The sequence below is a fragment of the Lepisma saccharinum genome, chromosome 1 (genome assembly GCF_977018435.1).
Source record: "Lepisma saccharinum chromosome 1, izLepSacc3.1, whole genome shotgun sequence".
In the NCBI taxonomy this organism is placed as follows: domain Eukaryota; kingdom Metazoa; phylum Arthropoda; class Insecta; order Zygentoma; family Lepismatidae; genus Lepisma; species Lepisma saccharinum.
In genome coordinates this window covers 126,550,006-126,564,730 of record NC_139229.1, presented here as the reverse complement: position 1 = coordinate 126,564,730, position 14,725 = coordinate 126,550,006, and the positions used below count along the sequence as shown (strand labels likewise).

The 14,725-nt window shown below is 37.5% G+C and overlaps 1 protein-coding gene across 1 annotated transcript in view; it reads left to right on the top strand.

Moving 5' to 3' along the window:
• The first annotated feature begins 1,796 nt into the window (after positions 1-1,796).
• Positions 1,797-14,725, top strand: part of LOC146000753 (putative ATP-dependent RNA helicase TDRD12) — a 235,611-nt gene continuing 222,682 nt past the window's right edge. The window contains exons 1-3 of the mRNA XM_083138395.1: positions 1,797-1,907; positions 8,232-8,462; positions 11,435-11,712. Of these exons, the coding sequence (XP_082994521.1) occupies positions 8,241-8,462; positions 11,435-11,712 (500 nt within the window). The 5' untranslated portion in view covers positions 1,797-1,907; positions 8,232-8,240. The remainder of the gene's footprint in view (positions 1,908-8,231; positions 8,463-11,434; positions 11,713-14,725) is intronic.

The following is a 14,725-nucleotide window of genomic DNA, read 5'->3' as shown; positions in this document are numbered from 1 at the left end:
TGAAGTCGTTTAAAGCATGGGGAATATGCGAGAGAGTAAGGTCTACTGTTCAGGTTTTTTTTGCTCTAAATCGTTTTATGGGTCAGAACAAATTAAAAGTTTTCATGTGTTTCCACTTTCCACCCCGTGGAATCAACAAAATGAAATTTGTTAATAAGTCAAGGAAAACGTAATTGACAGAAGATTGGTATGGGGATATAACACTGTAATTCGGCAAGGAAATTACGAAGAATGCACGAGTCTGCTTACATTATTTTTTCGATATATATATTTTCATGAAAGTAAAGTTTTAAATTGTACTTTATAAATAAAGCTTTTTTCCCCGAAAAATCATGAAGCGTCTTACCCAATGCGTCCATGTATTACCGGTATTATGTATGTGTGAAATTTGGAACAGGTGCAAGTCGATTAAGAGAGAAGATGAAAATAGTTTGAGAACGAATTAATGTCAAATCTAACCAGAAAAAAAAGTGAACATGCTAATTTTCATGTTTCATTCAGTACGATGTCCTTTTTCAGTGAGTATAGCCTGGTCATGAAATCGTGAATATTATTATTAAACCAGCCTTTCTCTTTCGAGAAAGAACTGCAACGATATGTTCGCAATTTTCTCCTGTCCCAGCTTTTCAAGTACAGGTCAATTTCAATTCCTTTATTTTCAAATAATTTCCGAGAACCCCAGCTACAACATGACGTGCAGATGATACAGCACTGCTTTGGACAACCAGTGCGTATACATAGTTTCGTCTGCATTTTCCGTGTTATTTTTGCCTATCATAATTAAATCCTTCGTTCTCAGTACAGCTTCACGTTTGTTAGAGTACCTGGAATTCACATCGCATTCGCAATATTTAAAAATAATGCGTAATTTAAACGTTTTCTACCATACCAGCCATGACAACATGCTGCTATTTTGTACTACTGCTGAATGTAAACATCGTCCTACTTAGAGCGGCCATATTGGAAGCGACACTAGCGCTCAGGTGGTAATTTTAATCGCGAATGGTCGGGATTTAAAAAATTTCCCCTCCTGATCCCTTCCAGACCCAAAAATCCTGTCCCTCACACCCCTAGTACGAAGCGAAGTCTCTGAAATACAGGGAGGGAAAACAATGGGGCGGGGAGAGAACACGGAATTTGGAATTCTTCTCATACAGTGATATTCGGTGAATCCGGACACACTCCCTGTTTCGTACCCGTGAAACAGTGGGATGGAATGAGGTTTTTCTTTCCCCGACTGAAATAAGGCGCTGTAACTGAACTCTCTCCGCTGCACTAGATCCAATGGCGGAGACTGGTGCACAAAAATGACGTCAATTTCGGTCAAATACGGAAGGAAAGCTTTATGCAGCAAATGAAAGCTAGATTCAGAATGCGCGCTCAACTTCACGTTTTTAGGGGGAAAAAATCACTTTATGTCATAAATATTATATATTTTCACGTAACGACATCTTATTTTGCATATGCAGTACAAATTTAAGTGGTATTATTTTGTAATGATATCTAATTTTTAAAATGGATGTTTTCCTGCATGTTGCAGCAGGAGATGGGCGCATGTTTTGATGCATCTGCATACTTTATTTCACTATGCGTGCAAGTGAAGGAGTAGTAGTATTTAAAATGTCGACAGTTTATGTCTGCATCCAGTTTATTCGCCCTCCGTGCAACAAAATCGGCGTGACATTCCGTACTATTGCCTACAGAACGCATATCACGAATCGGAAGAAGCTTCGGTGCAGACGACGTCATTTCGATTCACCAGCAGCATCAGGGTGGATTCTGGAAAGCGCGGCTTGGCGATAAGCGCCAACCAAAAAAAGGAACAAAAGACGGGAAGGAAAGCGAAACATCATGTAGTAAATCAACGAACATGTGATTTTTTTTTTTCGGAATTCGGAAAGCAAAGCGTAAGTATAAGGTGAAAGGATTATTGAGTGGTTAGTTTTTCTTTTCTTTTCTTGAGAGGGAATTATGAAGCTACATTTTCAAATAACAGTGTACAATCGGAAACTTTCCTAGGAGATAGAATCCCTTGATTATTAGAACAGATAATACGTCGTTTCTGTATTAATATGTTCTGTTTTCGTTATTTAATGTCGCTGTATTTAATTATTTATTTTTTACATCCTTGGTTAATCGAGAGAATGAGGATAAAATGGGTGATAGGACAATCATACATACATGCCTTGATCTCTGGCGTGAACGTTGACCCACTGTACCCCCTCGAGAATTACCGTGAATATTTTTTTAATTGGCAGATTTCGACGTTTTATGTAATATATAATAGGTTCCATCGCGAGGAAAACACAAATAACTGAGATCTTTCATCTCAGTGTGTTGCCCGCTTAAGTAAAAACCTACCATTTCCGAGTACTTCGCCGCTTGTTTCTAGGTAAAAACCTGTGGTAATTATGCGATAAGACCCGAACACCTCTCGCTCGTTTATTTCGTTAATTTTAGCATTGATACTTACCTATTCTGCATTGTGGAAGATTTTTTAAGGTGAAGTTATGCCTTTTTCCATAAAGTAGTGTCAACTTTTCATATTACGAGTCAGTATTTGTCTTCCTTGTTCCGCTTGGGTAACATACAATATGGCGTGCACTCGTCATGGATCATCGTGCATCGTGCTTGTATTTTGTCGATTTGAAGTGGGTATGCAGTGTTTCAACCATCTTCACTGAAAAATACCTACTTTCGTGTTCATTATGTCATCACAAACAATTGACGGATAGCCTCAAAAAACCATTCATGATAGCCCCACAAACCATTGACGGATAGCCCCAAAAATTATTCACGAACCATTTCCAGCAAGGTTAGGTTAGGTAAGCATAGTTAAAAAAAATCTTGTAAAAAAGGCACGTTTGAAAACACTCGCGCCATCTGCACGTACATAATTGAAACAATGGCATAATGTTACAGAAAATGCAAGTTCCTTACGTAACAAGTGATTATTTGTTGTTCTGCAGTATTCTATGGTGAAGTTTTCAGTTTCTGCGAAAGAAAATACCTCGAAGAACTTCGACATGCTACAGAAACTGATTTCAGTAAGTAGTTTCTCCTGTAAATTTGAAGAAATCCTTTCGTGCGATATCGCATATTTACCAAACCTGTTATATGTACACTCAAATAGCTAAGAAAATTGTACAAGACATCACACCATTAAACTTGGTACTCTAATGTAACTATTGCTATCAACACCGAACCTAACCATCCTTTGCCCAAGTTCCGATTGTTTAATTCAGATTTCATCATGGTACACAGGCATTCTTTCCATGGTTACATTTCTATTTATGTCTGTAGCCCCGTCTAGTTGGCTGCACTTTTTGACTGTGTGTACCGAAGCGTCTAGTTGGTTGCACGGTGCAACACAGAGTGGTCTAGTTCGTTGATTTCGAGTCAAGTAGTGTATTTGGTGTCTGCACTACCTTCCAGACCGGTGTAGGTTTGGTGTATGGCCATGTGGTGCGTGCAAACTAATCAAATGACCGTTTAAAGCAGCAGGCAGGTATTTGTTGAATATTCTAAACTTGAAACACCGCTTTCTGTCTAGTTGGTTGAAGGTCATAGCCTTGCACCACCCTTACACCAACCTGACAGGGCTTGTTTTAACATATTTCGTAGATTTAGCAATTACTTACTAGATGTTTGCTTGAGAATGATTTTTCACTTCCGTATACTCATAGGCTATATGATTAATCTCTTGCAACCACCCATTCATTTACTGTCGTCTTGGTTACGGACTAGTTGCTGCCATCTAGGTGATGTGTGTGGTACTAAGTGGTTTTGTAGTTAGGTTAAGTGAGTCAGGTTTAGGGCTCTTAGCACTCAAAAAGCGTTTCTAGTGAGGTTTAGGGCTCAGCATTACAGTAATTTTTCTAAATGATTTCAACATCTCATGTTGTTGCTGTTCTCAAGTGCTACACTTCTTCGAGCCTCATGTTGGTAGTAGTATATGGAATGCCTTGTCAATGAAAAGCAGGGATATTTGCGTAAGGCACATTTTACATCATACTTTTCGCCAATAAATGGGACTTTTTAGAACTGTAAACAGTGCTAATTACTTTCAGAAAGCTTGAAATTTACTTACACAATCATTTCCATTATTCTGCAATACTTTCTATTTCTTCTATGAATGAAAAATGCCTTGTTGATGGGAAATATGGAAGCTCACATAACGTACTTTTAAGTATTTTTCTCTTAGCCGATAAATTACACTTTTCGGAACTCCAAACAGTGGTAAGTAATTATCTTCACCAAGGTTCCGATTTACTGTAACATTCATTTATACAATTCTGCAATACTTTGTCTTTCTCCTATGAAACTTTGAAAAATATCATTAAACATTTGGAACCGTTACCCAGTCCTAACCTAATGATGTAAAATTATAAACACCAATAACTCTAACACTCCTAACAATAATTTCACTTCTATTTTGGTTTCATAAGTTTTCAGCCCTTTTCTTTTCTTTACTTATGAAACGGTAGCTGCTGTTGTGGAATATCATGTCTGATGCTATATTCACGTGTGGGAAGCTTTAGGGCTGTTCTGCTTGATGCCAAGTTAACAGACATACTTTATTTCATAATAACACATTTCCGTGAGCTAAAAATGACTGAAAACGTTCATAGACAACATAATCCATGCAAAATATTTCACTTTGTCCAGGGTGTACAAATGGTCAAGGGTACCCATATCATCTTGTCAACTACAATTTATGCCAAGTACAATGGAATGCACAAGTTTTACCAATCAACTTGCCCATCACTATTTTCAGTCATTCTTCTCTTACATGATGCATGCTTTTGAGAAATTAATTTTTATTGTTGCGGTATAGAGTCTTGTCTCCTGCTTCGTTGATTTTTATTTCACATCTTGAACCTCATATTACCTAAGTCAAAGTGAATGAACATGACAACATACAATTTACCAGGTCATACTCATGCATCTCATTCTATGTATTGTTTACATCCATCTTAAGCACGATTCTCAAGTTAGGGATTTGCACTAGAGAAAGGCATTATTTTTAACAATACTCTAGAGATAAACAGCAAGTTTTAGATAAACCATATTTTTAATTTATTAATGACAAAATTAATCCTTACATTACTGTATATAATCATGTAAACGTACAGCCATGAAATTAGGCGGGTGGCAGAAGTTTGCGCTGTTGCCACGTCGGAGCACAACCCAGTGTGTATGGAGGTTTAAGAGCAGTGCTTGAAAATTTTTCTTCAGAGCTAGGCGCCAGCTCTTGTTGAGCATCACAGTATTCAAATCATCGCTAAATCATGTGAGAAAATCGGGAAATGCAGTGTTGGGGGACAAAGAGTAAGAAATTGTTACCGATTCTATGGAACATTCACAACGTTGATAAATAAAATATCATCATCTAACTTAATCTGTACTGCAATTTGAACTTAGAATCTTAAAAATTTCGAACATTAAAAAAAAAAAAAAAAAAAAAAAGCGATATTACAGCAAGAGATCACAGTCACCAGGCTTGAATTTTTTGTTGCCATTGTGACCTGGCGACCATGATTTTTCAAGCCCTGGATATGGGACTCCATTTCTGGTGCCTGTAACGAACTTGCAATTCACACAATCACCAGATCTGTATTTAATGGAACTTGGAAGTGCCCTGGAGAGAGGCCGGTCTGATGCTCGAAGTAGGCAATACAGCCCAGTTGATAATGCCACACAGCGCACGGGAACTAGCGACTTTCGTCCTGCTCTTGCTATGCTTTTTCTGCAATCTGCCCAGCTGATTATTTTCATGACTGTGCATTTTTAGTGTCACATGTAATTTACCTCTTGTAAGATTTCCCATTGTGTGATGAAGTGCTACAACCTAATTAATTTCTGTAAGATAATAATCCGTGGCTCAATAGTCTGCGAAGATCAAGGCCTACATACAAACTGCCAACCTCACTCCCGCAAGCCTCAGCAGAGGTGGGCGATTATCCAACCAGTTACAGGGTAATGTGTGATCAGCACAACATAACCCTTAGTCATTGTTATAGGTTTCCATGAACAGGTTACGCTACTCATTCATAGCTCACCAATTTCCTTATGATGGTGGGTGGGCCACTGGTTCCATAAATTAGTCAAAATATCAGGAGGATAGTTGTTACACTTCACCCCTAGAGACTCGAACATGCATGTGTCCCGTAGCCCAAGCCTGATGGCTTATACTGCATGGCCAAGGTGCAGGATGATATCTGTAAGAGTACCCTAAAATTCCATAAAAGATGCTAAGAAACTTACTTTCTCAGGGTTTATGATCACTAGCAATGCAAGATGTAAATTAATAGCCTAGTCAATGAAGTACAAAAAAAGGCCAATGTCGGGAATAATTCCGTAAAACCTGAATTTTGATCAGTTGTTAGAACCCTACTATAGAGCGTTTCAACCTTAAAATTCAGTATGGGTTAAATGGAGCGCAGCATTGCCAGATCAACAAACAGAGTCGCACCAAGTTGCTGTTAATCGCTAATGATTGTGACAAATTTACTTCCTTAATATCGTATAGGAAATCATCAAAATCTATGTATTTCATGCATTTTTGAAAAAAAAAATGATAGTTACCTCAAGATTTACATGTAAATGTTTATATTTTGACATAACTATTTACCATTTTACATTTGCATTATATGTGTAATACACATAACTGTTGTTACTTCTTTTGTTGAATGTTGTATCCTTTACATAAACAGAATTAAATAAATGCAAAAACAAACATGAAGATACATTTTTTATGGAAAATAAAGCACACTGCACTTTCTACGAACCGGGGCACCTGCCTGCAACTGAATTGTAACCTTGGTGGTGCGCAATGAATTTGATACGCGAGCCAGCCCGCATAAACAAACTACGATTTGCAGAATAAATAACGGTGCTGTGGAGTAACAATGCATTCTAAAAATAACTTCAAACAATGGTCAACACTTTTCTCGCTTGGTCTGCATGTGTATCGCGACAAACTGAAAAGTTTCTCGCTAACCAACTTTTTCGTGTTACGGTCTGATGATTTATACAAAATATCCAATGTGTGTATATATATATATATATATTTATGGCTTTTGAAGTATTTCCTAGAAAAAAATTAAGCATTTTGCAAAATTGCATAATTATGAAAAATTCAGATCACATGAATTTATGACAGGTTATATAATGCCATCAGTAAATAGAGCATTAAAAACTACAGGATAATAATTTCACTGTTTGAATTTTTTGACTTTTACATTTTGTAAATTTTGTAACATCTCGCAATGCAGCGGTCGTAGAGAAGGACAAAGCTATTGGCAAAACTCATGTACTTGTATTAGAGAGAGAGGGCAAGTTCCGTGGTTCAACGGACATCGCTGTGTGCCATGTTCCGCAAACAACTTTACTCCGCTAAATACAAATCTGTAAAAAGTTGGTTTCGCAATGTGAATTGGCAATGATAATGTATTTTAGAAACAGATGCAAACAGCTTCCAAATAAGACCAATATTGTATTTGTAGGACTACCCAATACTAAGTATAATGCTAAAAACGTTTTTTTTCTTCAGAAATTTAAAGACCTGAAAATTAATAATTGTGTTTAAAACCTTTCTGCCTGCACGCTACTAAAATTTCATGACGATTGGACAATTTTTTTTTTTATTTGAAGAATTTCAAAGATAGCGATTGTTTGCAAAACGAAAAGAAAGGACCTTTTTTTGTTTTCACGATAAAAAATGGAAGGCATACTTAAAAAAAAATGGTTAGCATAGAGTAATGCAGAATTGAATTATCTAAATTTTGATTGAACTCGTTTTAATGTAGGTCCACTGATTAATTTTTAATTGGACATCTAAAATTTTTATGCGGTTGTAAATGCTTTCATAGTTAGGTTAAGCATCTCTGATTGAGCATTCTTAGCACGAAAATGACATTCATAAGTGCTTTGTAATTAGGTTAGGCAAGTCAGGTTAAGGGCTCTGAGCAATAAAATAATGGCTCTGAATGAATGGGTGGTAGGTATGCAGGACAGCCACAAAAAATCCCACATGGACTTACCTCCCTGAGAATCAAAGCTGGTTCTCTCATGTGGCAGTATGTTCGTTGATTTAGTTTTAGTTTTGGATATTTAAAGTTAGTTTTAGTTTGGGTATTTTGATGGTGTATGATATATTCGTAATTTATTCTAGAGTTAATACTGGTTATGAATTAAGTTGTTTTATTTTATTTTATTATTATTTTCAGTTTATAATCATGTTTGAGGGAGGAAAAGATGTCTCCATTCCTGAGGGGGCTAGTCTGGTGATGATCATGGATTGTGTTAGCCCAGGTGAATTTTGGGCTCGTACCCCACCAAAAAAAGATCCCTCTGAAGATCAGATTCAGCTAATTCAAATGGAGCATATTCTTTCGCAGTATTTCCACAGAAATCCTCAGATTTCCTCAGATACAACTTACAGGCCTCATGAAGGAGATGTAAGTTAGGTTAGACAGTAGAAATCATTGCTTTCCTGGTGACATGATTCAAACAAGTATTCTTGGGTTACCGGCCACGTTAAATCGGCATTAGCATCCACTGCTCTCCTCATCAGGGAGATACCAAAGAAGGCCAATTTAACCTGACTGGTGACCAGAGAACACCTATTTGAATTGTGTTAGACAGTTCACATGTAATATTTTTTTTCTTGAAAGGCAGTACTGTCAGTAGTTTCCCGTGTTTCCAGTAAGTTTATCAATTACATACTGCATATCTATAATTTAGGCTGTTGTTAATGACAAGATGTACAGTTTCCTTTATGAAATGCAAGGATCCCAATGACTTGGCTATCTACATCATCTGATGTCAGCCAGAACTTGGAGTTTTACACAGACACTTATGAAAGTATTATTATTTTTTTAAGTTTTAAAGGAATATGTTACTTAGTATAACTGCACACAGTACATGAACAGCAAGAAGAAAAATTGAAGAACAAGCCTTAAAAAAATTATGGAAGTTTGTTGTGTTTTAAAGGAAACTTCAAGAGAAGGTATTTTCATTCTAAGAATCACATGGTAATCGAAACACCTCAATTTTTAATAAATCCTGTCTAGCATAATAATCATCTTGAAGTCTGCCTTCTGTATTGGACCCCAAAATTTTGAAAACTTGGCAATTTTTGGACCAGCTAAATTGTAAAAATTTGACTCCCTCCTTTCTTAAAAAAAATAGTTTCATTTTTTTTAATCAAATAGAAATGATGCTATGATTTTAGTGTTAAGGATGAAATTGAGTTTCAATTTATAGCCTGTGCTTTACTGAAGCTTTTACCAGAAGTCTTAATGCACAACCATACCTGAGGTAATCCAATTTCCTCAAATGCTGAAATAAGTAGAATGGGCAAGGACAATTAAAGCAGAAATGGCCACCACTCAAAGAAAGAAAATAGGAGGATTAAGATGATGATTATTCGTACCATTTAGCAACAAAAGGATTAACATTTTTGGTCAACTGTTAAAGCAATGGGTATAAAAGTGGAACAGTCAATTTCTAAAAAAAATAAAAATGAAAGAGAAATAATTGCTACCTTCCAGGATTTATTCCCATTTCTAGTGGATCTATTAGTGTGTGTGTTTGCAAACAAACAAAAGTAAAGTCTTGTATATCAAGACAAATGAATTTTCACTCAGTTGATAGTGGCCAATAATAAGTGTACCTGCTTATTGGTGAAATCACTGATAATTTTACCAATCCGCTACATCTATGCATAGCCTATAATTTTGTACAAAATATGGCCATTATTTTTTGTATAGAAATGCACAATTTGTATGCCCTAGTTTTAGAAAGTAAATGTTTAAATATTGAGTTTCTTTATTGGTATCGGAAAATATCGGTTGATATTTTTGCACCGATACTAGCTGATACCATTGTCTTTTGAGTCGCTAGAAGCATAGCCAAAACCAAAATTTGTTCCTTTTCAAAGGTTCATTTACCTTTTCCAACTTACCTTTGGCTTTGAAAAAAACTGAAACATATGTATTTGTGCATTTGTTAGTTGAACGTGGACTCAAGTTCCGTGAACGGCAAGTATGTGACAAAGAATCCATATGTAGATAAGACTCGCGGTCAAGTATCTTGCAAATCAAGGGTAACATGAAATTATCCCCATAGGAGTTCCTTCAAAGTCTACCAGGTTTTGTTCCCACAGATGCGGTCTCATGTAACAATAATCCCAATAAGGTCCCGGTGCCAACAAGGCACCTGGTGTATTGTGAAAATGTCTCTCCTTAGAGATCTCCCGCAGTCAAAATAAACTACTTCATTTTTATATACTGTACACATGCACAAGTACTTTGCTGTCCAACCAAAAAGAAAACATCAACACAAAATCACTTCATTTCTAAATTGCATATCTCAAGTGATTTATTCATTGGATGTATTTAAAGGATATCCTTGCTGTCCAACAAATAAAGTAATCACTACTGCACATACACAAACACATGTTAAAAATCACATGATGATAAACAAAATTCATTCATGACTGAACACCTTGATGTGCGGGAACAGACTAATTTTATCGCTGCTACAGCTAGCAAGTTCAATGACACTGGAAGTTGAGTAGACATTAGGGGGGAAGAAAGGAATGCAGCTTGACAGGGAACGAAGTTTTCGAACGACAGATGATGGCAATTACTTTCTGGAACGTCTAGTGATGGGTTTGAATTTTCCTCCACGCCAATGGATAGAACTATGCAATTACTTTTTTTTAGAAATCATTTGCCGCAGGTGTATATCTCGAAAGCAAAGTCACGTTGGAATACTTAAGTAAATCGCCTGATATAGAAGCAAGAGACTGGTTAGTTATCATTCTCTCCTTACATTTCGTTAAAATGTTTTATTCTCTTTGTTAAAGGACAGAAAAGAGATTTTACATAACAGCTTTACTGTTAGTTTTAGACTTGTCTGCCCGGGGCTGGTAAATCGCCAATTATTCTTGTGTTCACAGATGATTAATGTTAGTTTGGGAAGATTGATCCCTTAGTTTTACAGGAGGTTGAAAAGGCATGATCTCATTTTTCAACATTGGGTGTGGTGGACAATGACACGATTATCTCGCTCTTAGCTTCTTATAATATTTCTCTCATATTTGAAGCATCTGATCGATTGTCACTGATCTAAAAAAAACCTGTAAATTTGAGATGCATCGCTTCTTGGTGGGGGTATCGGATTGGTATCGGTGCGAGTATTAGTATTGGTTCAAAGTGGTATCGGCTCAGCCCTAATGTTTATTGATATTTTGATTTTTTCTTTTATTTACCACAGATATCACTATTATAGATGGAGGTAAGTAAGATAGACATGCAAGTTTTCACAGACAATGCCTTCATTTAATTTAAATCTAATATGTAGAAGTACTGCAATTTCAATTTAATTGATAAATAATGACTACAAGTATATTTTCCTCTTGTAGATGGTTGCTGTTTATTTTGAAGATAAGCATGCAAGACGTAACAAAGGAAGGTGGCACCGGGGAAAAGTGTCATGGATTGGACAGACAGTAAAAGGCTTCCGATATTCAATTTTCCTAGTTGATCTTGGTTTGCAAGTGCAAGTTTTTGCCCCACACATTCGTAGGCTACCACTGGAGTTGTGTCAATTAAAACATCAAGCATTTCAAGTGAAGCTGTATGGAATGTTTCCAGTAGCTGGAGAGATGGACTATTTTGATGAAATGAAGATGAAATATGAGTAAGTACAATAAATTCTTTTCATATTTTTAATGCTCAGCCAACATTGATGGCAATTATAATCACCTTTAATTCTCTTGTTTCCCCACAAAATAACCTACAAAGATGTAAGATGGCATTTATCATATCAGCGCAGTGAATGACGAAATATTCACCTTTGTACTAATAAGACAGTAATTCAGGCTGAATAATTGAAAAACATGTCGGTTAATCAAAAATAACTTTCCTGCTATGTCCACAATTTATAACATCTCTAACTAATCTGCAGAACCTATGCTATTATGGAGGGTGATCAGAAGAAAAGGGTTAAACGGCCATACATTTCAGTGTAGTTGTAACAGTCAAGTATATCATGCATATCTAGTTGCACGTGTAGGAGTGTCATTCTGACCGGAATAGCCATATATTTGAAAAATTTGTCAAGAGTGCATGTGAGGGTTTAAATTGTTTTTTTTTGTGGGCCTAAAAAAAAAAAGTTTCAGCTGCCCAGACACATAACGAACTGGTGTGAGATTATGGTGAAGGTGTGATGTGAAGGCAGCATGTAGTGAAATGGTGTTGTGCCCTTGAAACAATGCAATAAGATGTTCAAAGTGATTCCATCTGACAGAAAAGTTGCAACGTTCACGGGTCTTACCACGACCTTGCAGAAACAACTGTACTTAAGTCTTAATGCAAAAGTTTGCCCTTATGCTAACTCTTCCAGTTAGTATAACTAAAACTCCATAAAAATCTCAAGGCTTGCTGGATATAATATTTTATTACACTTTGAACACAGTCTTTTAAATACACTGCACTAACGTTCACAGATGGTAGCACACACTGTTACCTATTGTACACTACACTTGACTCCAATAATACCTTCCGTCAATATGCAAACTTCAATTTACGATGCCTCAGCTCCTGGTCTCGACCAAAGGAGGGCAGGGACCATACATTGATTCGTCGCAGTGAGGTGCCTGGGGAGGAAAGGGACCTAATTTTATTTTTGGGGTTATAGTCCATATGGGTCCACACAGGCCTTACTCGTTGAGGATTGAATTCGTACTCGTAGGTGGAAGGAGACACCCGAGGGTACAACCATGCCGTAGCTAAGTATCAGACTTAATGCCCGAAGGTACCAACTCACAGTTGAAGCTGGGACGGACAGTATAAGGAGCCCAAGGGTATGCTCTGGCCGAAGCTGAGATCAGACCCAAAGGTCCGAAGGCACCAACCACACAGCCGTAGCTGGTATGGGCAGGGTAAGGAAAAGAGCCCGAGGATATGCTCTGGCCGAAGCCGAGATCAGACTGATGGTCTGAAGGTATCATCCATAGTCGGTACGGGCAGACTATATGGGTATCTTCTAGAACTCTTATCATCAGGAACTCTTTTCTTTTCCGCTGCTTTTTCTGGGCCTGGATCTCCAGAGGTGCTTGCTGGTCGCTGGCTGAACAACAACTGAGCAAGAATGCTCCTGTCCTCACTTGTATAGGCAAATTGAAGTGGTGGCGTGCGGAACTACGTGGTGGAGTGCATGCAGGAAGGTGCACGACCGTGGAGAATGCAGCGTGACCTCAGATGGCCGACCGGGGAACTACGTGCACTTGATATATTGCTATGCACATAAAAATTTAATTCTGAATATTAATGTGTGCTAACCAGAGCAATGTACAATTATTACATGTTTACAATAAAATAAATGAGCCTTGCAGGGCATGATACTAATTAACATGCTGTAGTAACATGTAACATGAACATTATAAATACAATATTCACAAGCCACATAGGACTTGAATTAAAACAAAGTAAAACATCAGAAGTCTTTAGAGATATTTGGTTTCAACCTTAAAGTCCTTGTAATGACTTGGGTGCGTTACAAAGTTCGTGATACTGTTTTCTGGGACATGTCTGGCATCTTTCTGGTGAAATACCTCGAACATGGAGACACTGTTAATACCGATACCTACTGCCAAATACTTGTGGGAGCCCATCACAAGGAAATGGTCAGGTTGTCTTTGGAGTGAAGTGATAATTTATAATAATGCACATCCCCATACCACACATAAAATCGTTACTTGCTTGTTTGCAAAGGTTTCACTAGGAAACCTTGGACCACCCCTCCTATACACACTAGATTTGGTACCAATTGATCTCCATCTTTTGTCTGCTCTAAAGGAACACATGTCTGGATGCTACTTTTGAGCAACGAAAATGTGAAAATCACTGCCTCCAGACGGTCCAAGTACTCGCTTCGTATTGCCCCAGTCATTACCCACAATTCCATTTAAGTACATAATGCAGGGTTGCTACGCGACTGGAAAACAGGGAAAAGTCAGGGAATTTGGTTGGTCAGGGAATTTTGCATATTTTCTGGAATTTATGTGCATTTTGGAGTTGCAGGAGAACCAGTTACAAAATGAACGAACGGTTCATTTCCATTTCTGAATTCGGTTCTTGTGATTTCAGTCCCCCCAAAAGATTCAGTTCAGAAACTTGTTCCTCTCGTCATTATGACTTCTAGTCTGTTACGTACAAAATTATGGTTCCTTCGCATTTCAATTCTATAGTTATTCACTCTCGGATCTAGGTTCTTGGATCCGTTCATTTTGCGACTCGTTCTTGTGAACCTCTTGAAGACCGGAATTTGGAGAGGCGTGAGATTTTTCCTTAGGGAACAATTTACTCAAGACGAAACCTACACACCAGCCATCCTCAGAATTTCTTGCGGAAAAAATGTTGCTTTAGCTTTGTGTGTACTGAGGAAATTTTCTATCTTCAAGAACACACCCGTTCTCTTTTGATACGTGAAGCGGAGCAGGTTGGTGTTCGGACAGTTCATTGGTTTTGGATCTGCAATAAAGCTTGAAGATCAGAATTTCACGTAACTGGCTGTGGTTGACGTCACACTGGACGGGTGCAGACCCCGAGTAAAAACAAAGGGACTCACTACTTCGTTCCACCCGTGAACCCGTTCTGTGAATTTGAGTCCTTCGTTTGCGACCCGTTCAGAAGCAACTTGATCAACTAGT